Consider the following 26,631-nt stretch of genomic DNA (forward strand, 5'->3'; position numbering starts at 1 on the left):
AATATGTCTGAGACAGATCCTCAGCTGCATCTGGACAGCACTAGGTTGTGCGGCGAGGGTAGGCTCTCGGGCAGCTGTGGCCTCCTCTTCCCAAAAGACCTGAGCTGGATACAGATTAGATCATGAGAGAATAACTGTAATTCACATCACTGAAATAAGGTCAGTGAACTCAGCTTCATTGGGCTCTCTCCCTGCCTCGTCCCGAGGGAGGATACCCTCCAGCCTGCACCAGGAGTGCCGAGGGGCTTGTCTGGGTGATGGCTGCATCAGCAAGTAGCTGCGGGGAGACATGTCCAAAGTGCAAGGAAGAAAATGAGCTTGGAGTTGCTTGAGGCACATCATCATTTGCCAACACACCGCTGGCTGTGACGCTGTGACACTGCGATCTTGGGAAAGCCTGTTCCTTCAGTGAACTCCTCCTCCGGGTACTCCACCACATCTGTCGTTTCACTTCTCATTGTGTAGTAGTTTACTGAGCGCCACTTAGTTCCAGCCACTACTTATATAGTAGTATTTATACCTGACTAATTAGTTACAGATTTTACTGGAATAAAAAGCAAATCCCTGTATTTTTCCAGTTGGTCCATACCTTGTGTATGGCCCACCTGCGGTGCTTTGATCCTTTAGCATTCAGGTACTCTTCATTTGAAGTTTGCTGTACATTCAGAGAACCTAACATTAAACAGAGGTGGCATCCCACTGCATGATGTGAGTTCTAAGTGACTGAATGATTTCTGAGGCTTTCAAAGCCCTGTGAGAAGGATTTATGAAAATCCTTTTAGAGGGTCAGGGTCTCTGCTTCTGCCTCAGTAACAGCAGTGGTGGCACCAGCGACTCTCAGATGATACGCTGTGCAATACGGCTGCAGTTCAAACAAAGCTGTCTCTGTGTATGTAGAGTCTCGTTAGTGAGTCATGTTACTTTTGCACATCCTGCTTGTTCGTTATTTCAGGTGGACAACATCCCCGACACTAAGCAATGAAACAACAGTGCCGCCGCCTGTAAAGATAATGGCAGATTTTCACCAAGAATCTGCCCAGAATTCAGGGAAATATTTTGCGATCTAACATGCGACTTACTTACACAGAATTTATGAGCCTAAGTTCAGGAAAGGGATTCAGGAAAATGTCAAACCTGTTTAAATAGCTAAGACATTTAAGTTTTCCTGGCAAAGCGCTACCAGTTGCCTCAAAGGTGGTTATTAAATGCTCTCAGCAGAGATCCTGCCTTTTAGTATTCAAAAACAGGTATTTTGGGACCTGACTTCATGGAGGGGGTCCGCTTTGCCACGTGTGCTCAGGCCAAGGCTGACTCCTCTGAACTGCATTCACAGGTGGTGCTGATGGGGGGTGGTTTCCATCCATCCTGTGAACCACTATGTATCCTGGGATTTGGGGAGCTGAAAGACTTAGACAAAAAGCAGCTGTACCGAGACTGTGGATACTTGTCCTAGCCTAATCAGGCTGGAGAGAGCCTCTTCTGCCTACTGTATGTATTCGTGCTTTGGGCATTAGGCTGTTGAAAACAGGCTTGATTTTACCATGCAGGATACATTTCATGTTTCAGTTTCTGATTTCTTAGAGATACTGAGTTGCTGTGCTGAAATAGGTGCTTAAGGGGGTGCATTAGGCAGAATTTGGTGCCCCATCCTGTGCTGTTCCCTTGTGGCTGTCTCAGACCTCCAGCAGCGCTTGTGATGTTGGCTGCTGTGGTCCCTAACCTGGGCCTCTTTCTCATTCAGTCATGGTGCAGGGACCTCTGTGTGTCTCTGTCAGCCTTGGAAATTTCCCTCCTGCGGCTCAGCATGTTATTACTAGGTATCACAGTGTTGTATGCCATAGCATTCGGGTCGTTCGTTGAATGTCCGCCTCTCTGCTTTGTACCAACTGAAGTCCAATGAATGGGTCATCTCTTAACCATTGCTGTGACCTAAACTCACTGGAAGTCGAAGCACACCTCTCTACCAGCTTCCCTGTGCTTTGGGCTAGCACCCTACTGTGATTCTTTTGGGTGGCAGATGAGTTGTCCCTGTTTGGAGTCACAGATGTTATTTTGCAAAGGTCTGGGTAGTTGCACTGTCACCTGTCTGTGTGGTTTTTATCTTTTGCTAACTGTGAAAGATGTATCTGCAGTTGGCACAAGTAGGGTCTTTAAAAAGAAGTGACACTGATTAACATTTTAAACTGCTTATTACTATTTATTTATGGGGAGATGGAAAGTGATTTTAAATGAGTGAGAATGATTTAATTCTCATCAAGTTTTTCATACTGTAATTCTGTAGGCAGCTTAAAAAAGCTGTGATCCATACATTGAAATTACTGACTGTGCACACAAGTAATTGTGAAGTGAGGTGTCACTGTAACAGAGGGGCCGCAGTTTTTGGCTGAACTGGCTTGACTATCTCATACAAGGGCTCTTGTTTTCTTCTGAGTAATAGAAAAGGCAGGATTGTGCATTGACAGCAAGGATTAGGAGTCAAATATTAAAGCACTTGCCTGCTTTCTAAGTACTGCTTACTCTTGCAAAGATTTCAATTCCTTTATTGAGGAACACATTGTTCTTCAGTGGGAGTTTTGACTAAGTGTGGTATTGAGGACACAGTCCTATTTTTTAATGATGAAAGAACAGTTTCTGCCATGGATACTCAAGTTTCAAAATGCCTTCCTCTGTGGCAGAATGAAGCACTGTCTAGGATGAGTATGAGTGATCTAGCCTGGCTCTGAGGTCTCAGGTATATAATTTTCAGTGTACTCACCATTGGACCTATCAAGATCTCAATTATAATATTTCTGTGGGAGAGAGCAGTGTTGAGCAAAGGTTCTTTGTGTTTTGCCAACTAAAAGGAAATTATTTATTTCCACATGTTGAGGTGGACCTGGGTAACAAAGCAACAGAGAAAGCAGTGTGAAACTAACCTGGTTTTACATGGCCTACTAGACATGAAGGACGATCATGTGTTACATTTATAAACAATACAGCTTAATTTCAGAGCAATGATTGCAGCTTAAATCCACATTTACTTCTTCATCCTTTTTATTTCCATTTCTCTATTGTGCTGTGAAACTGTCTATGGATATGGCTAATAACCCAGCTAAATAACCCTCTCATGAATGGGTTTTGTTTATTTATTTATTACTCTAGGATTACTATCAACCAGCTGCAGCTTCTCTAAATGACCATGGGAAAATTTTTCTTGGCAATCTTCAATGATTTGAAAGATAAATTCAAATATTTGGCAAGTGAGAAAACTCTTTCCCTTCAACATGGAGATTCAACATGAAAACATATATGAGTTGTCATGTAGTTGTTATTCATCTTAGAATACCCAGTTAAAAGGTCTAAGGAGATATTAACTTGAAAAGCTTGAAAAAAAAAAAAGTTGTAAGTTATCAGGTAACATCTTCACCCAAGAAAAGATAAGGATTAAAAGAAAACAACTTCCTAAGGATTTTAGCATAAGGACTTTGTCTAGTTCAGTGAGCTTTAGTGTTCATACTTGAGAGACTACAGCTTAGAGGAAATAGTGTGAAGATACTTTTACAGATAGACTGATTGATAGGGCTTCCCATCTGCTTTAAAATTTTGGCATGTTGAATTGAGATTTAGTGATATTCCTTGAGATACATTTCATTTTTCATGGGAGTGATCGCTCCTGCCCACGTCTGTAGCAATGTCAAAGCAGCTGTTTATGTTATTGTTACCCAGTGTGACAATTAGGCACAGCAGCATTAAATTAGGCCTTGGTTTGGTTCCTGTTGAAGGGAGAAGGAGTTTTGACATTGACTTTGTGGACAGCAGGCTCAAGCTATATATCTAAGCCATTTTCAGAAAAAGTGATGTCGCTCAGCATCAAAGAAATAGTGCTTCTAGGATCATCTTTCATCTATGGCTCAATCCGAATGTCCTTACAAAGGTAAAATTTACATTTAGTGTACTGGACATCTGGCTGTAAAGTGGCAAGGCTGGCCACATAGTTACCTTTCTGAATTGGGCGAACAGGCCAAAAGCATAGGCTTTGTAACTAAAAGCTGAGTAGGAAAAACCTGTAGTAAATATGACTGGTTCAAAAGCAATTGCTTCCAAGAACAAAAGGGACAAATGAACAATTTCATTCCAATTTTGTGATTTCTCCTCTCCCTGTGGAGTGTGAACCGTAATTAGAGCACTTATGCAAAATCACGTTTGTCAGCCTGGCTGCGAAATTCCCCTGAAAGCTTTATCCACAAAGAGCAGTCTGTTATCGCTCCCACTACAGACTACAGTTCTCATTTTAACTTTCAGGAACAGACAAGCAACTACTTTATCTGTATTGAAAATCTCATATAAATGTAACTACAGTGAAGCTAGATAGTCAGATCTACACACGAGCAGTTTCCAAACTTCATGACCAGCCAGCAAAGACCTGTCTCAGTTCCAGCAGGAGCTGTATGAAAAGCTGTTACCAGACAGTGAAGGTATGTCTTGAAGCTGACATTTCTGCCACAGACAGGGTCGATGTTGTAAGGAATGCTCCATAAGCTGTGAAATACCGTTGTCTGTACCTGTTTGCCAGGAACATCTCTCTCCTAATGAGTGAGAGAAAACTTTCCATTCTGACACCAGAAGGGATCCCCAGGGACCAGAGACCAGCCATCTCTAGAGAGGGTGAATCACAGGCCCCAGTGGCTTCTGGTGCCATAAGATCTGAGGGAGCCCTGCCACCAGAGGATCTCTCTTCTCCAACTCTTCTCCGAGTGCTTTCAAGATGTTGCATTCTCTCATAATTGAGGAGGGGAAGGTGCCACTGACAGACATAGCTCATGCAAAATCCCACTCAGCCCTGACAGACAGATCTTGACAGCATTAAAAAAATTCAGAGAGAGAGAAACTCCATCTTTCTCAACTGCATATTGTCCCTGAAGAGCAGTAGTTAAGCTACTGGCACCTCACAGATACCTCTCTCTCTTTGGAGATGAATGGTGCTTCAAGGATATGATGCCACTGCACCACATGCCTCTCTACATCCACAAGCAAGCCTGGGCAGACACTCCCTAGAAAAAGTGTATGTCTCTGCTAGGCATGGATGCAGTAGGGAACTCTGAACATGAAAAGAGGAATAGAAAAGTTTATTATTATGAATTATGAACAAATATTGATGTAGTTGTGTGCCATTAGGATATAACTGTTGAGGCTCTTAGTAATAAAGATACGAAGTCATACACTTAAACAAGTGCAAAAATTCCTCAGGAGGTGATGAAGGCTGCATAAACACCTTCGCAGATTAGTTATCAACTGATTTTAAAGTGTCATATAGAGACTGTAGTTCCTATCATAAATCCAGGTGCCTTACGTTTGGATTTGTATGGCAATCTATACTGTCTACCCTCTGCTATCCAGCCTTAATGCTGTCTCTGCACCTGAAGGAAAACCTCTGAGCATGTGCAGAAGCACCCCATCCTATGACCAGCTGTGTCCCTTTCTTGCCTGAGTTTCTGTGCAGTCCTGGCAGCCTTGAGTTCATACAGAAGCGGCAATTGTCTGCTTTAGCCTTCATGGCAGCAGTGCACCTCTGCCTGCACAGATCCAAAGTCTCTCTCGGGTACTTCTCGCACCTGAAAAAAGAGCACTAAACATGGACAGAGGACACCGGGTGTCATGAAGCCCCTTTAAGTGTGTGGTGCCTATGCCACCATGCTGCTAGTAATGCAGGATTCATCTTTCATCCAGTGGTAGCACAACATGTATAAACCCTCCAGCAAAAAGTCCTCAGGACATCCCAACTACCTGCTAGTATCTCAGCACCCAGCAAATGGGCTGTGTTTAGTCTTCTCAGTGCTTGAACTTCTGCTTGGCTGCACTTTCCCCAGGTTTCCTGAAAGGAACCCCTTCACCTCCACCTTCCTTCTCCGCATCGCGGGTGCCCTTCAGGCTGGAGACAGGGTGCTCTCCCAAGAAAGGGGGGCAGTCCCTGGAGTCACGGCACTAAGCTAGACCCCAGGTCTTGCATTTCAGCTAAGTCACTAATGCGCAAAGGGAGCAGGACGCTAGAGCCTGCATACCAAACGTACAGATGTGCCCATGGCAGGTGGTGAAGCTTCAGATGGGCAGGACTCCTGGCACCTCTTTGAGCATTTTTTTCTATCGACTGGCTCTAGACAGCATCATAGTCAGCATGCAAGCTGTTAGTGCTCTTCAGCTTTACCTCACACTGCCTGTTCCTGGAGCCTTAGCCCATAGGTTGTGCGGGATCACTCTGAATTGCTGTATGTCAAAACTGTATGTGACACAGTGACTGGCAGTGTCTAGCATAGGCTGACTGGATCTTGCCTCTTTAGTATATGGGGATACATCTTCCCATCTGCTTGAAAAATCAGCCTGGGCCCACATTAAACGTACTCTAAATATAGATGCAAATAAATCTGTGTAAATCATTTATAATTCCATGCAGGGTTTTATCATCATTTTGCTAAAATAGTTTTGGTTGGTTGATAGAATTTTCATGTTAAAATCCAAGCCATTCTGAAAATCATTTCTACACTGGAAACACATTTTTTTCACATTTGAAAGTAACCACAATTATTTGTGCTGCCAAGGGCTTTGAAATATGGAAATGAGAGGTTTATTTAGTGTGGGGATCAAGCTTATAAACAGCTTAAGTCCTCATTCCTTCTAACATCTTAACAGCTGTGCAGTTTCTTACAAAATATGTTTTATCGTTTCAAGAAATGCTGTTAACCTCGCAGTTTTAAAACTGAATGAACAAGGCCTCTTGGACAAATTGAAAAACAAATGGTGGTACGACAAAGGAGAATGTGGCAGCGGGGGAGGTGACTCCAAGGTTAGCCTCAATGTCACCAAAAGCGGGTAAACAGTATATAAAGTAATTGGTGCATCTGCTGGGGTTTTACCTGCCACGAAACAGCTTCACCAGTAGCACAGGACTGCTGGTACCTGCAGTTGAAATCTAGGTGTATGCAATTACTGTCAAAGCAAAAATATTTGCATTTGTTTAAGTGCCCTAAGGGGAACTCCTAAATGGTCTCTGCTGTGAGATGTATCACCAGTGTTCAGAAACCTGCATCTTCTGAAATCATGATGAGCCTTTTCCAAGCTTGCTCGTGTGAACAAGCAGTCTGAAACCTTCAGACACAAATACCTGATCAGACTTTTTTCTACTATATGGTACTAACCAAAATATTTTTCAGTGACAGTGCAGGAAGAGGGTGAAGATCAGCGTGACTGCCTCCTAGCAGTAATCTAATGCATGGTCCAGGCTCAGGGATGCACTACTGGCACAAACAATGCTGGTACAAATTACAATTTTCACGAGTACCCAAAATAGGACAAATTCAACAAATTTCAGCTCAAGTATCTTCACATGACATTTCCTGATAACTTACCAGCAAACTGAAAACCATGGTGGTTCCCTAGGCAGAATTATCAGAATTTATCAGACAGGAATTTTAGGCTGAATTTTAGGTTGAGGTGATGACAGCTTCTTATTCTTCCTGCATTTCCATATCTTCCATGTGGCCAGTGCCACTACTTCATTGCTGCCTCACAGCTTCCTTTTGGGAAACTACTTTGTGCTGAAAAGAAGCAAAGATGTGGAAGTGGAGATGGTAAAGTGGGGGCGGATGAAGATATTAAAAATACCCCTTCCATGCCAGGCAGCTTGTAATAATATTTATTTGTGTGCTTGTGTGTGAACAATATATAAGAGAGTGCTGCACGGGTAACTGTGCAGGCACAGAGCTAGTCGGATATAGATGATTAAATTTGACTGATTTGTCATACACAGTTTATGTAGCTTTCTTTACGGTTGCCTACATATATATATATTTTCTTACTATTTTCTCTCCTTCTTTAGCCCTCCTGCTCTTTCATGCTGTGTCCTTGCCTCAGAGACCATCCCTTGGGCTGTTCTGCACTCACCCAGAACTGGTCTCCTAATCCTCTTCACTTTGCCTTCAATCCTGCTGCTCTACCTATTTTCCCCCCACCACTCTGCTCGCCAGCAGTCACAGTTTCAAAAATGGTCTCTATTTTCTCTTCCAAAGTGCTTGGGCGTATTAGACCTGAAAGCACGTACCTGCAAGTGAAGCAGGCGCCAACTTCTTGTAAGGAAGTTGACAAGTGAACCTTAGATCTCCCATATTGCAACTATATGCTCCACCCAAGCCTGAACTTTTTCGTTACTGGGGGAGGGGTGTTTATTTAATTTTTTTAGATGCCACAGGCAGGGAGTCACATCATTAAAATACCTCAATTTTCTTAGAATACACTCCTCACAAACCTGCTGTGGTTGAAAGGTGAGGTAAAAGCTAGGTAGCAAACTAAGAATGCTTTTATTTTCCCTGATTACCAGCCTCTGGTGCTTTGAGTCATGAAGCAGGAAAAGGGGAGCAGCTCATGGTATAGGGTCAGGCAGGGGTTCACCAGGGAAATGTCGGGAAGTGCTGAAGTAGCAAGTTTGGTGTGATGGCAAGTGAGAGAAAAAGGAGTGGGGGAAAAATGTAGAAAAGAAAGGCGAGGAGTGCGGTCCGTGGAGAAACAGGGAGGATCTGTGAATGCAGGAGGGAGGAAGGAACACATTGCCAATGAAATGAACAATAGGTGACACAGGCAGGTCAGGGTGAAACAGAAAATACGGTGGGCAAAGCAGCATTAGCAAAGGATGGAGAAGGTGATGGAGCTCAACCTTTTGTCCTAGGACTATATACAGCCTGCCAGGAGCATTCGTCTGACCTCAGGCCTGTTTCTTGCCACACTTTTCTCAGGCACAGCTGAGTGAGTAGGCAGTACCAGTGCCCTGGAAAGCCCCAGGTCTATCGTGCACCTGCGCTGCCCGCGTTCAGTAGGACCAGGCACATCAGAGATGAGCAGGCAATACCATACTTTTCAAATTCTGTACTGCAGCAGCATCTTGTTTTTCAAATTACAGCTACTCTGACTCCCCAAAGTGTTAGTTAGCCACTTATCATCTACAAAATCCATTTCCTTGTTCAGGAACAATTTTGTAGGATCTGATGAATCAAAGTCAATAAGACCCTTTCTACTGAATGAATGGAGCTCTAAATATTTTAATTTTTATATGCTAGCAAATGATCATTAGTGGAATAACCAGGACACCATTCTGTAAACCTGACAGCTACCAAGTCCTGAACTAAGCTCTTAAACATCTCTAGCTACTACTTCTTTTCATTGTATGGATTTAAAAAGAACAAACCCTGAGTTTTGTTAGCAGCTCCAGTGCAAAGTGGAGGGCTTCCTACTGTCATGAATGAAAATAAGAACATCCGCTTCTCCTGAAAGAAACACAGCACCTGAGACTTGGCTGTTAAGTGTGCTGTTACTACTGGAAATTCACTAGTCAGAATACGAAACTAGACCCAGAATAACCCTTCATGATAGTACAGAGGACTACAGAATGGGGAGTTTCATTAGAGCTCAGCAGTTCTGCAAAGTTTTGTGTTGCTCTGCAAAACAAGATTTCCTCTACCTTCATTCTGTGCTCTTAAAAGGTCACCTCTAGCCTACCCACTTATTTTCCCTCTAAGGAACCGTCTTCCAAAATTCAGAAAGACAGTTCACAGAGCTGCCCTGTGTGAACCACCTGTGGTTTAGTAACCTCAGTAATTAAGTCATGTGTGAAGATAAAACTGAGGCCCCCATGTCATTTCAGTCCTTTTGAAAGTATTACCTCAGATCTTACCTGTATGCCATCATCTTTCATGCGAACTGTAAACACAGTTTTTGCCACTCTGCTCCATTGTTTTTATAGAAGTGTGAATGGAAGGAAGCTGTGCTGATGGAGCTCTCCTCCAATCTCTAATGGCAGCGCTCAGGAGAACATGGTGGTCCTTGTTTTTCATTCAGCGGATGAGACTGACCTTACATTTAAATTAATGGCTGAGCCATGAGTGGGTAATGAAAATGCTCCTAAAGCATACTTGTGATTGCATTGTTAAAATCCCTGTGTACCAAAATTCTGTATTGGCTTCAGAATCACTCAGTATTGTAATTTAAATGCTATAATTGCCCATTTGTTGTCCTGGACACAACGAACAGAACTTCATTAATGCTGTTTTAAAGGGCTGTGATTTCGCTGATGTTGCTGGCACAAGATCCAGCCCAAGGCTTTTAAAAACCGGCCCTTCCAACAGCAATTGATTGATGACAGGATAGGAGGAAATGAGTAAGAAGCTGAGAGAGGAGGTAGAAGGGCTGAGAACATGATGAAAAGGTAGAAAACCAGTATCCCTGTACCCAGCTCAGGCTGCGCCACCGCGGACTTCAGCACGTGTGTGAAGAACAGGGTCTCCTGTGCTGTCACACAACAGTTTTGCACTGTGGCTACAAGGGACAAATTCTTCTCCATATATAAAGGGTCATTTTAGTTGTTATTTCTCAGATATTATCCTTATATAAATTTGAGGCAGATGGATCCTGTTTATCTATAACAAGGGAGATTCTCAGCAGCTGTACATTGGAAAAACTACACTGATTTTCACAAACTCTGCCAGTTTACTCTAACTGATGATTTAGCCCAACATTAGTAATTCACAAATCACTAAACAACTTGAAAAAAGCCCAAATCTATAGCCATTTTCCACTGTAGTATTATGTATACAAGACTGAACTTAATGGCAAATTTATTTCTAAATGCTGGATTTACCCTCTTTATATGACTTAAGTACATTGCTCTTACTAATGTACATCAGACCATACTGATTTTTAGTTTCTGCCCCTTTTAATATCAGTGGGACTATTCACCAACTGTTTGTGTAAGCAGTGTAGTAACAAGTTGTAGTCTCTTGAGTTTGTGACTGACACGATTAAAATGATGCTTATTTGGAGAGGATATTTTCAAAGAAAGGAAAGACACCTAGAGAAGTGACTTGCCCTGAAAGCCAAGGTGATCTGGGCATTCATCTCCCATGGGCGCTGTTGAAAATCTCCTACTGAAATGAAAAAAACAAACAAAACAAAGCCTAAAATACATGAAAATTCACTACACCTGCAATCACTTACAGTGATTGCAAACAGGCATAAATGTTGCTATTCTGAAAAGCGTAAGCAAAAAATCTTCCTTTTCCACTCTGCAGCCCTCAACCTGGGCTTCTCGTATTGGATCATGTACATTTCCCATCGCAGCTGGCTGATTTAAAGTGAGACATAAATCCTGTTCTGAAAGCGTAAAATATTTTAAGATTTAAATTTAAATATATTTAAAATACTTTTAAATAAATTTAATTCAAAGTGATTCTCCCTCATCACAGCCAGGAGTGTCTGAGGTGAGATGTTAAGGACACATCGTGTCTCATTCACACGGCCTCGCTAGGGCAGGCAAGAAAGTTAGGGACAGAGGACAGCTTTCCCTGAGCTTGTGCAATGCCTTGATTCAGAAGGTCTTTCAGCAAAAGTAGTGGAGAGGAAAAACAAGGGCCTGGCCTTGGACACATCACTGGCTGTATTTCAGTGAAAAGTGGGAATTGCCTCATCTATGCTCAGTTATATATTGAGGACAGCATGGCAATTTCCCAAAGGAAAACCTGAGAGCTTCCTCACAGAGACAATACAGAAAGGATGACAATACAGAAAGGAACTATAGCTGCAAAGAAGAAAAAATCCCTGCCTGTATTGGGCTTTATGTACTTAAACTGTCAGTGCTGAAAAAACAAGCAAAGGACTGGGAGACATCTGTTTTCTGACTTGTCCCAGCTTGCTGCTGTTCTTGATAGTTCATATCGAGTTCTAATTATCGCTTTAGTCAGTTTAATCTGCAACAACTCCACAAGCTTCTGATTTTCCATGTGGGAACAATACCTGGGTGTCCCTTGTCCTTGTCATAACCGGCCCCGTTACACTGCTGGGATTTAGGAGCACCGAAATGTGGCTCAGTGCCAATGCATGGCATGTTACAGATGACAGCTACCCAAATAGTATTAATTATTTCGCACTTGTACTAGAAGCAAACAGAAGATCATATTGACAGGCAACTTGCCGGCATCCCAAACTGCTGCTCACTCATTTCACAGCTGTGGGACTCTCACATTTCACTATCAACCTGCACAACCTGCTGCCAGGAAGCCTGAAGACAAAATGTAAGTTTGAATATTGAAAAAGATCAAGAAATAGGCATTTTCTGTTCTAGCAGAGTATTCCGTATTAATTAAATGTGTGGGATGTGGAAAGTGGATGAAGCATTTCCTTTACTTAAAGGGATCACTTCAGAGTGCCTAGGAATCCCCTCACCCCACTGTAGCTGTCAAAAATTGTCATTTCTCTGAGGCACCAAGGCTTCCTCAGCAGTAAATAAAAAGAGATGGGCATCTCAACAGCATGCTTCATCCTGTGTTAAAACTGGTATCTAAGCCCACCTTTTGGAGGTACCTATCTTTTCCCTTAACTGAGGGAAGCCTAGACAGGCAGCCAAAGCTTGGGGCGTAACTTATGGGTGAAAATAATGAGGTGAGGTGAATCCCCCCCTTTATGAATATACATATAAAGAGTAATCAGAATGTATGAAAAGGCGGGACCCCTAAAGCTAAGAGTAGCGTACAAGGTTCAGGAGCTGTTACTTGTATATCAAATATATATATATAAAAATGATATATATACACAAATATATTAATACATAAGCATTTGGGGATTAAACCAGTTATAGAGTGTAACATGCCCCTTTTCTCTTTCATAGTACCTATTTTAGTAGGTTCAGTTATGCTATACTAACTAATGCTTGTGCTGGTTATTTATTTATTAAGCCTTGAATTCATGGGTTAACATTTTAGCAATTAATAGATTATGGTGTATAATGAGATTAATTTTCCCATAGAAATCTGCTGGCACACACAGGATCAGGTCCTATGTCATAAAACATCACCAGAAAGCTATCTATCACATGCCATTTCTGTTTAGCTACCTCCATCTCTGATATATATTGTATTTTCATGCACACCTGCACATAAATAGATACCCACATGCCTACCACATTAAAAATTGGGCAGTCTATGATTCAAAGGGGAAAGTACATAAAATAAGTCTGTTAATCATTTTGTAAGTTTTTAGAAAATAAACTGGTACAACTGCATGAAGTGGCGCATTACCATAATACTCTCAGATTATTCACTGAGTTTAAGTAACTTCAGTGTAAACCCATAGCGGTTCATGACTTTGAGGCACCAGATTAGATTTCATGTCAGTATTAAACTCTTGTTACAGCACCCACAGCAAATAGAACTAGTAAGAGAAGATATTCCAAGTAGTAATTTATCATCAGCCTGGGACCCTCGAAAGACTTATGTGAATAAGTGAGATTTAAGGAAAAACTTTGAAACAGGAAATGAAAATGAAACATGGACTGTCATGTTCTTCTCAGCTGAGGATAGAGGCATCGCAGCTCTCTGTCTAATTCTCTGCATGCAGACCTGCTGATTACAGATCTGTGCAAGTGGTTACAGGCAGCAAACTGCACGAAGCAGCTCCTTTCTCTTGCCAGGATAATTTTGAGGGCAGTAAATGAAATAGCTATAGCCATGTCATATTATCAGTTTGTATGCATACAAACTAAAAATAGATTGAAAGCAAGGAACACAAATTAATATGTTTTGTAAATAGTATATCAAGTTGTATTATATATGTCTCTGAAGGGTATGTTTTTAATATGTCTAAGCCAATAATTTTGGGTTCACAGTAATTGCATACTATTTATTTACAAATCTTCCCCAGCAGTATGTGCCTGTTACCTAAAGCGATGGAGCAGGTCCCGGTCGTATGTCTGTCTCTAAACCTGGGCCAACAGTACATGACATAGCACCCACTGTGGCCTCTGCTCTGTCACTTTGCAATGCGATTCTATGTAGTTTGACTTGAATAACATAAAATAACATATATAATGTTATTTATGTTATTTTCCACGTGAAGAACTCCTGTAAACCTTGCCGTTTTGAAACTCAGTGAGGCAGGCGTCTTAGACAAGCTGAAAAACAAATGGTGGTACGATAAAGGTGAATGTGGACCCAAGGACTCTGGAAGTAAGGTCAGTCGCTGCAGTTCGGGACCTACTGTCGTGTTCACAAAGCAGTAAAGGAAGTAATAAACAAAATGACTTAGAAATAAAATAAGCAGCTGTAGACACAGAGTGAATCCGTTTCACCCCGTCTTGATGGGGCTCACACTTTAATTTAAAGAAGCACTATTGCTTTTTAAAGTCTTCAGTGATACAAATCACCAAACATCATCCTCTATGTTCAGGGCATTTGTTGAAGAGCTACAAGGCAGTTGTTTGGTTTTGGGGAAGCAGGTTGGGTTAGTTGTTTCCTTCCTGCCTACAGGGGATGGACTTTCCCCATTGACTACTTAGGAAATGTCCCTTCCCACCTTCTCCTTTTGGAGCTGGCCTCCCCCAGTGGTTTTCTGAGAAGGAGAAATGCTAATGGGAAGGATTGCCTTTCATTGCTGCCCATGGTGGCTGTGCCTGGCTCCCTTTGGGAAGGTCCCTGGCTCCTTGAGGAGCCAAGGAAGACTTAACTCAAGCTTTGAAGTGAAAGGCTTTGATAATTAATAGCTTTGTACTGCTTCCAGTGTTTACCTCAGTCCATTCCCAAACAGTAATCCTGACAGCTCCAGGGAGCGGAACCTTCTCTGTTTCTCTCTACTGGGGTACAAAGACAGAAGCAAGTATTTTCTGAAGGCTGGGAACCACCACAGTCAGTGCCAGCCCTGTATTCAGGGAGTCTGAAATTTCTTCACAGTGCTAGTCTCCGTCCGTGCCAGCCTGTGCTGTCCAGAATTAAAAGGAAAGTGTGATGGGCAGTGACTGCTTGCTGCCTGCATGCCCTGAGAGTTACCCTGCTGAATAGCAGGTAAAATTAACCTGGGAAACAAACTTCAAACATATTTTGCTTTTTCTGGCAAGTGCTTTGGAGAAATGAGTGAAAAGCGGTCTAGAGGATGGCAGAGTACTTGTAAATGACAGCTAAGAAAGCCTCAACCCACCACATACGTTAGTTCAGGCCTTTCTCAGTCTTACCTCTTCCTTGTTTGCAAGCAGCATGTTAGCAATTGCCACCAGAGGAACACAGTCAGCTCCAAGATATTCAGAGTCCTCCTAGCCAGCTAAAAAGAGACAGACAAAGCAGAACCCAGCTGTAAAGCCCAAACACCTCTATACGTCCGTGGGAATTTTACTGTGGTAATCTACTGATTACACAATAAATAGTGCCTCTTTAAATTAAACATCCAAATATTCTGCATTTTTCATAAGTTGAAATTTCATAGAGAATACAATCGGAAGTTAAGTACTGTCCTTACTTTAGGTAAAGAGTATATAGTCTGCGTAAGAATAAAACTTCATAAGTATCATAAGGCGCACAATGTAGTATATGGAAGTCAAACATGAGAGTTCCTTGAGAACTGTGCTAAAAATGCACATGGATTTGAAGTCAAAAAATATGATTCGTAACTAAGCAGTGAAGTATAGAGAAATGTAGAATAGAAGTGCAGAATACAGTACATCCAAGAAGGTGATCTTTTATAAAATGGTGCATATTTAATAATTTGCTAAAGAAAGTTCTCGTTGTCTAAATTACGAATAATGTGTAAGATTTCAGAAATTGCTATTTAAAATTGTACTGTTACTAAGCCTTAGTAGTCCATGGGCATGTTCCAGAACTGTGTCTATAATAAAATAAAAACAAAATACAATAATCGGTAAGAGGCAAATATATCATGATGTGTATGGTATACTGTGCACTTTCAAAGGAAGTGTTTGTTCAAAGAAATAACTTAAGCCTCACATGTTATTTTCAACTGTTATTTAAGTATCAGAAACTCAGTCTGGATCTTTTAAATTAACAGCAGTGCCTACCACAAGTGCAATTACTGTTTTCATAAAGATCAAGCAGAGTCTTGTCTGATGTAAATGGATTTCTGGATTTCAAAGCTTTTAAAGAGCTTTACGTAAACGCAGTTTTGTATCAGTGCTAAAATGACCCCTAAAGAGAGCTAGTCATGTCGTTTAATCCTCCACTTAGTAGAAGTAATGCTTTGCAGTAAGCAAGTAATGACATCCTGATATGTTGGCAATATACTTATAATATTTTTTATGCCAACCAGGAAAATTAGCACTTAAAATATATTTTATACATCCAGATAGGTCAAATTTTGTGAGAGCTATGTAAATAAGTGTCATTTAATTTCAGCTAAGCGTTGTTATTTATTTCTATTTCCAATGTTTTAATGTGTAGCTTGTGCGCCTGGGGATGTGTTTTCCGGGGTTAACTGTGTCGCTTCTGTTTCCCCAGGACAAGACGAGTGCCTTGAGTCTCAGCAACGTTGCTGGAGTCTTCTACATTCTGGTTGGAGGCTTGGGCTTGGCAATGCTGGTGGCTTTGATAGAGTTCTGTTACAAGTCCAGGGCAGAGGCGAAACGAATGAAGGTGGCAAAGAGTGCACAGACTTTTAACCCAACTTCCTCGCAGAATACCCAGAATTTAGCAACATATAGAGAAGGTTACAACGTATATGGAACCGAAAGTATTAAAATTTAGGGGTAGGACTTAGGGCCTACTACAGTGAGTGGGTGATGCATCTTGTAACGCAGTGTTGTGACATGTCTGTCTAGTGGTGCTTGCTTCTGAACAGAGCTTTATATTTTGGAAAACTTCAGTGCAAAGTGGTTCAGTTTTTTTGGCTGCAGATGTACAGTATACTATTCTATGTTGCTAATAGACATCTGCATTGCAAGGAATTTTTAACATAAAAATTTAACAACTCAATGTTGTTGAATCAGTTGCAAGATGACAACTATTTGAAAACATAAAATATTTAGTCACAGGGCCAATGTTTAATTATTTGATTGGCCATCTGTTTTCCTAAAGGTTTGCACTCTACTAGTGACAAATCACTGTAAGCCTTTATTATTCTATGTTGGCCCTAACTGGGACTTTGTTATAATCAAGACTTAGGATAGGCAACGTCACTGAACCATAGTTAACCTAACAGAAGACAAGGCACTGTTACAAGAAGTCTAAATGTTGTTTTACCTTCTCTCCCTCCTCCCCACCCTATTCCTTCACCCTCCCTTTGATATATGTTTTATGCTAATTGTGTGGCTTTTTTTTCACAATATCCTGCTTCAGGTCAACCTTTGCCCACTATAATAACCACAAAAAGTCACTAAGCAGTGAACAGACCTTGATTATCGTCCTCAGCTTTCAGTAACATACGCCCTTACCTAGCTCAGGACTAGTGTATTTTTGATGTTCACACAGTGATTTTGGAGAATGGGCCGGTGATGTTACTGAGCTGCATCTGTGTAGTTCCCCTGAGTAGGCGTGCAGGGATGGTTTACTAATGTACTTGTTGTCATCCATGCAGTGAGTATCTTGCCAACTAATCATTAGTCAAATCAACCCTCTGACCTTTGGAAATGGCACGTAGCAGCAAATTGAGCTTCTAAATATAACCTTTACATAGCTCCCAAGCTATACTGGCTGCTTTATAAGTGAAGGTGCAGCTAGGACCCTGCCCTTTTGTGCTACCTAGAGCTCCCTTGCCCTTGCAAATAGCAAGACATGTCTCATCTGTTAACAAAAAGCTTGAGCTACCTTTTCCTGAAATCACTGAGCCATCTCTATAGTGGAAGTAAGAAATAAAAATTTAGGGAAAGGAGATGAAGAATATAATTTTTATGTTGCCACCTAGAAAAAACTTTGGAGGAAACAGCTGGAGATACAATTATTATTTTTTATTTATCATTTATATAGCGCTGGAGTACACGGCGCTGTACAATAGGTGAAGTGTGCCAAACACATAACAGGTCCCTGTCTCGAGGAGCTTACAGTCTAAAGGCACAGCCGGTACAATACCGAACCATACAGTACAGAGCAAACACAGAGTGAGCAGAGAATGGTGTTTGAGCATGATAGCTGGAGCGCTGCAAGGAATAGGTGGGTTCTCGGGGGGCGAGGGAGGGGGCTTGGCATACACTGGCTGGGAAACTATCCCAAACATACTGACACTGTGCAGTTTTCTTTTGTTCCCTGCTGTACAAGAAGTTGTGACCCTGGTTATATTTTAATTGTAACAGAGCTGCCTGATTTCCCCATGTTAAAAAAACAGTCTTAGCTGTGCACTTTGTTCACTAGTGAAAATGTGAGGTATAGTAGGTGTCGGGGATTCCAAGAGCATAGGCCAGTGTTCGTTACTGTGAACTGGGAGTCAGCACTTCCAGATGCTAATATTAATCTCCCAAGTTCACTGCCTACTGTCAGTAATAAGGGTCTTAAAAATAAATAATCTGTGCAAGTAATTATGCAAAATGCAAATGAAGAGATCTTCTTCCTTTAAATTCTTTAGTGATGTGCCCACAACCAAGAGTGCACCCAGGCTGGTATAAAAGTTAACAGTCCCAGAAAACGTATTCCTTATTAGGTATACGGGGTGCAATGCATCCAAAACAGTCTTAGAGGAAACAAACAAAAAAACTAAAGCTTTCATTCAAATATTGACCTGACCCAAACTGGCTTAGCGTGCTAAACATGACACATGACAGTCCCCTGAGTTCCCACCCAGCTCCATGATTCTGGTGCAACAAATGCTATGATTGTAACTGTAGAATTTATTTTAGCCTTACTGTGTTCTTGAAATAAAAATGAGGGCTAAAAGAGTTTTATTTTTTAAGGAGAAATCATAAGTACCTTTCTCTGAAGTTTGGATCTTTGTGGGACTTGTTGCAACACAGAGATGAATTCTTACAGGAAAAAAATTATAAAAAATGCCCACATTGCATTTTATTTTATTGAAAATTCATGTTTGGGTCAATCAAAACTTCTGATAATCTCTTAAAAACATTTTAGGATGCAGATATTTAAAAACTCACAAAAAAATAGAAATAACTAGGTTTTCAAGCAAATATAGACTTCTGAAATTCTTCATTCTACCTATTTGCTGTAATATTTACCTGAGAAATTTTAGCAGGTGGACTTATACAAAAGCTAATGTTGCGAAGGTCCAGTCATCCTGTCCTGACAATACCTGGCCATCCCTAGCCACACAGGAAGCTCTGTTCGGGGTGACTATGCTGTCTGTTCATATGCATGCTAGTCATAAACCCCTGTTAGCTGGCAGCAGTACAGAGCCCACAACACCGGTTACATGTATTTCTACAGATATATGTCTGTCTTACGCATTTTGAAACCTTTGATATGTTTATTTATCCAAGGAGTAAAGGGATCATATTGGGACTAAAACTTGCTAATATGGAAAGATGCTTGGTGGTTCTAACCTGCATGCTTAACCAACACACTAACTTTTTAAGATAACATCAAATAGTTTTAATAGTATAAGTTTTAAACTAATATAAAATAGCTTAAATAACCCACTTGACATTTACTATTCATTGCCATGTTTTTTCTTTTAGTTTAATCTAGTCAAAAGTGAGCTGCATCAGGGAAATTCACCCGCCCGCGAGGCAGTAGAAAATGAAAATATAGGACTAGTCTGTATGATAAAAGCCTAGTCTGTATGTGTGGGATAAAGACATTCAGAAGGGATGACAGGCTACTGCATCTGCCAAAGGCAGGGAAGGAAGTTTGCTTTAGGGAGGGAACAGTCCCTTCCTCTTCCCCTGGGCAGCAGTTTTCCATTTTTGTGTATCAGTAGTAAGCCCTTAGTACACTAGATGAGCTGATGCCATGAGAACTGTGGAGCCTAATAGCCTTCTCTCCAGCTGCTCTAGGGAAAAGCCCTACCAAGTTCCTCACCTCAAACCAACAGGCTTTCGAAGGGATTGTGCCAGTATCCAGCCAGCCACCACCGCTGCCTCTCCGTGGCCGCCTCAGTGGGCTCATGAACCAGCTTCCAGCTCAGCTGCCTTCTCTTGCTCTCCCATCCCATGCTATTGTTTATAATGAACAAAATTCATTACAAAACTACAAAAAGCAATGAAAAAATTATGACATTAATTACAAAAAAAGGTGAAGTGCTACAGGATGGCTCAGTAAATGTGTAATGCACATATTTTGACTTCTATACTTCCAATTTCATATTCAGGATAGAAAAAATCATTATAAGCTCATCTTAAATATTTGTGCCAAACACATCTCTATGTGACCCAGGTACCAGAAGAGACTGAACAACAAAAAAACCCACACAGGCTAGGATATTTGTATTATACAGACTGAGGATATCGGTTTCCTAAATTCTCATTTCCCAATAGCAACTGGGAAGTTAGCGTTCTCATGTGATTAATTCCCCAACTAATTTAATCAAAACTAATGACAAATCTGTAAATACATTATCACCATTAACTGCACAGACTTACTGCACAGAGGCTTCCACAGTTTGGGTAATATTCACAGTAAATACCAAGACTTTGCCCTCTCATCCCAGCCTCTCCTGAAACTGTTTCTGCAGCCAGACCATAAACCTGAAATCGTAACAGCACAGTTAAGCAGAGTATTAGTCTGGCTTATTACCTATAGTATACTTTAAAATACAACACAGACACTTACCTGGTTACCTGGCTTTATGGCACCTTCCTGAGTACAAGTTTGACCTGCTCCTCCTGGCTTTGTTAACTGTCTGGGTTGTTTCTGTGCTGCGTTGCTGAGTTGTCAATCTCTGCCATGAGAAGAGAGGAGTTGTTTTACTGCAGCTTTTTCTGTCATTCGGTGGAAGGCTGCTGAGACATTGTTTGTTATTCTCATTTGATTTTTTTGGTTTTTTTTGTGGATCCCTTTTTACTGTCTTTCTGTCCCGAGTGTGTTGTCAATGGCCAGAAAGCTATATAGACTGATCTACAAAACCACAGTTACACATAACTTGTATATGCCATATAAATCTGAGTTCTCTCTCAGATTCCCCAGTGGCAAACCCTGAAGGGCCATGAATAGATAGCTCATCAAAGTGACGGAGAGGTGCTGGTATATAATGACGACTTTCTGGGAAATCTAGCACATCTGGAGTAAGCTGTCCCTTTTCCACACAAGTTTGCATTCTAACCTGGTTTGGACTCTCATCCCTCCCCAAAACTGAAGCACCTTTGTTTTTTCTTGCCATTGACCAAAACATGTTCTGTGTATTTCTGCAGGCAGTTACCAGTCCTCAACACCCATTTGCAATGGGAGTCTGGACATGCACTATGTGGAGCTACACCACATTGCATTGTGTCTGCTTTGCAAATGCATAGATTTTTATTTGCTGCTGGGAAGTAGATGAGGCTTTTGGTACTGTATGGGCCCAGGTCCCCACTCCCTCGTTACCTCTGCCTCCCTTTTTATACCTAGCTGTTGCATTAGGTCAATATACATTTGGTAACGGTCCCTGTCACAGAGTACTGTGGCAGCAGGGAAACTTTTCAAAGGGCGACTTTGGACATTGCAACTGATGATTATCGAAGCCAAGGTTTTTCAGCATAAGGAGAATGCCATAACATGCTCCGTAAGCTGAGGCCTTTTCCTGAATTCGGCTGCTTGTGAGGGCTGAGGTTTTTAGGGTAATTGATTGGGAAAGATGTTTTTATATCCAAGCTCTGGCTGTGCCACAACAGCAGCTATACTTTCAAGAACTCTTTTTTGAAGGAGCTACTGATAGCAATGCAATATTAGACTGGTGCATTTTCACAAAAGTGCACCCAGAAGCACCGGAAACATTTGGGAGTTTTAAGGAATCTCCCTCATCTCTATACGCACACACTCATACATAAAATTAACTTCAGCATATCAAACACCAGCTCAGGATTTCACTGCTACCTTGAAGGAGAAACCGGGCTCAGAGGGACAAAGTTCTAAATGCAGAGATCAGTAATAAAGCAAATAAAATGATTTTATGATGTTTGTCATCCCTTTGCTCCTATGTGAATGCACCCGTCTGTCTCTCTTCTTCCAATTGGTATTTCAGATTGCATCCCTGCACACCAATTACATGAGTTAGATGCATAGACCGAATCTTCTGCTGACTAGAAGTCAGATTTCCCCACTAATTAATATTTTATCATGGTATCTTTGAAACCTGTTTCCACTTAGTGTAATTTGGATGCCTGTTGTTCCAGGTGTCCTTACCGCATGGGTTGACCTTAGACACCTTCCCTAATTTTAGTCATCTGGAAATCATTTAGTCTAAACTTGGCTTTTTCTGTCATTACATGAGCGAGCTCTTTTAGATTAGGTTACTGATTTTTGGATGGCTAAAATCAGATGGCATAACTACAAATTTGCTTGAGTCAAATAGTCCCTAAACAAGATATTTTGTTCTGATTTACCTGAAAGTAAAGATTTTGAGGTTTAAAAAAAAATAAATTAAACCTTCTTGTGGAAAATTCAGGCCTAATGTAGAAAACTATAGAAAATTGTATTTTCTCTCAATAAACTACGTTTCCTTTGAAAGTTTCCACCTTCTCTAATTGTAGGAAAATATATATATGAAAAGAGATTTGAGGACAGTTCTCAGATTTACTGATACTAAACATGTGCAATGTGAAAAAGAAGTAATTTTTGTAGATCTGATCCATGGAATTATCACAAAGATAGCTGATACAGCTATTGCAATTTATAAACAATTTTCAATAGTTACACTTTATCTTTACATTCCTAGTTGAAGGTCTAAACACCTGTGCATGACTTTATTCACAAATGCTAAGGCTTTCAGGTTCATAAAAGGCCTTGATTCTCATTTCACTGTATATAAATGTAGTTTGAAGCAGTTTAGATTAAGGTGTTGCCTCTTCTGTTAATTTCTTGGTCAAATTTGGATTTTATATTTAAATCAATAATGATTTATTGTAATGAAATTTATCCACAGAATTGCTAGTCTTTTTTCTCTAGTGGTCTTAAATGCTTTGTATTATATTTATGATGATTACTATTATTACATTTAATGTTAACATGAAAAAATGCAGATGTCTAAAATTTAATATTTTGGTGTTTGCTGTGTCCTGGTTTGCTGAAGGACAGAAACATTGTAACACTTTCCTCTTTTCTCCTTTTTTTTCAAACCTAGCTTACCTTTTCTGAAGCCATAAGAAACAAAGCCAGATTATCCATCACAGGGAGCGTGGGAGAAAATGGACGCGTATTGACTCCCGACTGCCCGAAGGCCGTGCATACTGGAACTGCAATTAGACAAAGTTCAGGATTGGCTGTAATTGCATCGGACCTACCATAAAAACCAAAAAAATAATTGAGTGCCTTAATCAAACTGTGTTGGTGACTGATGGGAACACAGCACAGACTGTAACGACATGGGAGTGTCATTGATGAACTAATAATTTGGCTGAGAAAGGGAAGTACGTCCAAATGCGCCAGACATCATCAGCAACAATGTGTGCATGAGCTCAGCTCGGAAACCCAAACTCAGATTTTATATCAGGAAAATTCATAATTTAGTTTTTTTGGGGGGAGGGGGCTGGGAAGGGTGTATTAACAGCAACAAATTTCACTTGAGTGGACTTAAAACTAATAAGACTTGCCAATTTAGCGCATTAAACTGTGAAGAACATGCTCAGAAAGGACAACATTTTGGTCTTTGGCTTGACAAGGAGAGAAAAATAGCTATAGAAGTCAATGAACATGCTAACCTGTGTCTCCAGAACATCAATATATACAATGGAAGAATACTCAGCTGTTCAGCTGTAGAAATTAATCACTAAACTGTGATAAGAAAATAATAAATATGTAAATCCTGTGAAAAAAATAAAGAAATTATTTACATTTTCTTTGAAAAAAAGAGGAATATTGAAACATGCTTGCTTTTTAACTGATGTAAATTCGGTAGAGGACAACACAATTCTTTTTTCTAACCATCTTAGGGAACAATTCATTGCAATAATTGATATAAAATGCCATCACTGTAATAAAATTCAGAGACTTTTTTTTTTATAAAAGTTGTTGGTCATCCTCTTGTTTGCTGTTACCGTCATTCTGTTCCATCATTCTGTGTTCCACAGATTTGCATCTGTCTAATACAAGAAACAAAATGATAAAATGTTTAGAGTACGTCATCAGTCTGCAGTGTAGAATCAAAAGAGACTACGGGTCACTCATGTTACAGATATTATTTATAATCTTGTTCTGTGTAAGAAACTGTGGTTTTTGTACCCACCAAAAAGAATAAAACAACAAACGTTCTTATAATATTGACAGAGCTTGAGTTGTTTTCTGATCATTAGGGAAGTCACCTGGAAAATAGAACAAGGTGGTTCACTCCTTACCGCAGGATGCAGGACCTTATCAGAGACAGTCTGAGTCCACCACATTTGTGAAGTGCTTTCAAGTCCTTAGAGAGGAGGATCTCGAAGCTGTCAAAGTATTGTCATGATTATTCACTAGGTATTTTAGTAGTAGTCCTTTAACACACTTTCTGAGAGGTTAGGGAATCATTTAGCGATAGGGTTTGTTCTCTGGGTAGGTCAAGGAATGAGATACCAGGGAGCAGGAAAGTACAAATGATGGTCAGTCAGATGGATGTGATAGGTACAGCGTGCTTGGTACCCAGCAACCTCGATTTTCATCAGCCAGGCTTCAGTGGCACGCCAGGGAAAAGCTAGCAGGCACCATTTGAATAAAAGCCAAATGTCGACAGGAGCAGGCATGTCTGTACATGCAAAGTTGTAGCAAGTCTTTTGTGTGCTGGCCATTCTCCTTGGCCACACCAGGAACTGCAGTGGTCTCCAAATCCAGAGTATTGCCACCAGTTGAACAGCTCCATGCCAGAGCCCAGACCTCAAATCAGATCAAACTTGGTTTAATCATAGCCTCTAATGTCCTTGTGATTTTGCCAGGCCCATGATGGGTCATGTTCAGATGGCTTACATTTCACCAAAGCCTCCATGGCTGGTGCTTCTCTCAGCCCACAGGGCTCCAGGCCCTCACGAAGAGGAATGTGGGCACAGGGTGGAGCCTAACGCTGCCAAACGATGATCAGCCGTCAACAACTGCAGCAAAGGACAATCAAACAAAAACACTTGAGGTGATACCCATCCTATGTTACAGTGACATCTAGGAAGTAGCAAAGCAGGTGTTGGCTTCAGTCAAGGTATCAACAATATAGATACGAATCTCTTACCTCAAATACTCTAGACAGCCTGTATAGTTACTGGAGGGAAATAACCAATGAGAGCTAATTACTTCATCTTAAAGTAGAAAGTAGAAATTAAAACATCAAACTGCTGAATCACAGCAGCAAAAGCCTGTATCTTTCCACAGACTATAATCTAGGCTGAGGGTGACCAGTGCTTATACAGAGCTTGACTGCAGACAAAGGTGAAAATAAGGTGATGCTTACCCCTAAGGCACAATGACTACGAAGTGTGCAGGGCTTTTAGAGAAAAAGACACATAACAGTACAATGAATCACTGTGACTAAACTCACTTTATAGCCTTGTTTTACTAGCATGTTTAGCTCATTCATGAGTTACTGTGAACTGTTTGTGTTTCTGTGGCCAGAATGGTGAGTGGTCTGGTTTTATTTCCTGAGTAAAGCTGGGACCTCCCTCTCAGACTTCTTTCTACAGCTGAATTTAAAAAAGTTCTGGGTCGAGTTTTGGTTTTGTTTTGTTGTTTTTTTTTTAAAAAAGTATTTTTCCTAAGTAACATTGGGAGACTGCGTGTGAAGGATGCTGTCTATTTTGTTCTGTTGTGTATGTCTGTTTTTCCAAGAGCTCGTCTTCATCCTTTCCTCATTAAGGACTGTGAGCAGTGCCAGTGCTGTCCTGGGATATTTTGCTGTCTTCCAGTGTTACTCTTCTTATATGCTCCCCTGTCTCTTTAATGCATTACATTTATTTTTCACCTTCAGTAAACAGCCCGTTGCTGCAGTTAGGAATGTCACTCCATGGAGCCTATTCTTAGTGGCCTAAGACAGGTTTCCATTTGGCAATAAGACCCATGAGTCCTTTGAGATGTCTTGGCCAGTGTCAGCAACTTCCAAGGATCCCCACCAAGAGGATTCACAATCGAGCAGTGCGAGCAATGCAGCCGCTGAGCAGCACGGCCATGGAGTGGCGTGACCCGCCAAGGGCATGCAGCCAGCAGCCATGGGGGGGAATGGTCACATCCTCTCACCACTTCCAAGCCTTGTCCTTGGCAAGGGACCACTTTCCTCAAAGAAAACTTGGTCAGATGAGGTGAAGAGGAGACTGTGACTTTGCCTGGTGCCTGTCATAAAGTACCAGAAATATATTTTAAAAAAAAAAAAAGAAAACTAGATACAAAAATGGTATAGTAGAGAGAGTTGACTAGAATTCAGGTGGTTGAGAAAGCAGTCTTAAGGTATCAGTCTGCTCTCTCTGCAGTAGCTTACTCTGTTGTCTCATTCCAAGGGGGTAACTGCTGCATGACTGCTATGACCATCTCTACGTACCTGTCTTAGCTGCCCCTCAGACACTTTTGCTTTTGCTTTTTCCTCTTCTCCTGAAACACTGATTTCCCACTCCTCTCTGTATCTTCCCCCCATCCTTTTAAAGATCAGTGCCAGAAGTCACCTTCCTCCCTTGTGTAGGAAATATGACCCAAAGGAGAAGAACGCTCCCCCAGGTCAGGTTCAGGAATACCATAGTCTCCAGTCCCCCAGAGGGTCTGAGGCTCTGTCATTAGATGAGGGCTGCTCCAAGGCGCTGCGAAGCAGCAGTGAACCTCCTGGCAGCTGCTG

At 41.1% G+C, this 26,631-nt stretch overlaps 1 protein-coding gene across 5 annotated transcripts in view; it reads left to right on the top strand.

The window, feature by feature from the left end:
• Positions 1 to 23,883, top strand: part of GRIA4 (glutamate ionotropic receptor AMPA type subunit 4) — a 231,288-nt gene extending 207,405 nt beyond the window's left edge. Inside the window, exons 14-17 of one of the 5 annotated variants that reach the window (XM_075082018.1) lie at positions 13,906 to 14,020; positions 16,287 to 16,421; positions 17,751 to 17,933; positions 22,984 to 23,066. In XM_075082018.1, coding sequence (XP_074938119.1) covers positions 13,906 to 14,020; positions 16,287 to 16,421; positions 17,751 to 17,885 — 385 coding nt within the window. In that variant the 3' untranslated portion in view covers positions 17,886 to 17,933; positions 22,984 to 23,066. Of the gene's footprint in view, positions 1 to 6,702; positions 6,818 to 13,905; positions 14,021 to 16,286; positions 16,535 to 17,750; positions 17,934 to 22,983 lie in introns of all 5 variants that reach the window. The other 4 variants (XM_075082009.1, XM_075082000.1, XM_075082037.1 and 1 more) reach the window with 4 other exon arrangements.
• Positions 23,884 to 26,631: the final 2,748 nt, after the last annotated feature.

The sequence above is a fragment of the Phalacrocorax aristotelis genome, chromosome 1 (genome assembly GCF_949628215.1).
Source record: "Phalacrocorax aristotelis chromosome 1, bGulAri2.1, whole genome shotgun sequence".
In the NCBI taxonomy this organism is placed as follows: domain Eukaryota; kingdom Metazoa; phylum Chordata; class Aves; order Suliformes; family Phalacrocoracidae; genus Phalacrocorax; species Phalacrocorax aristotelis.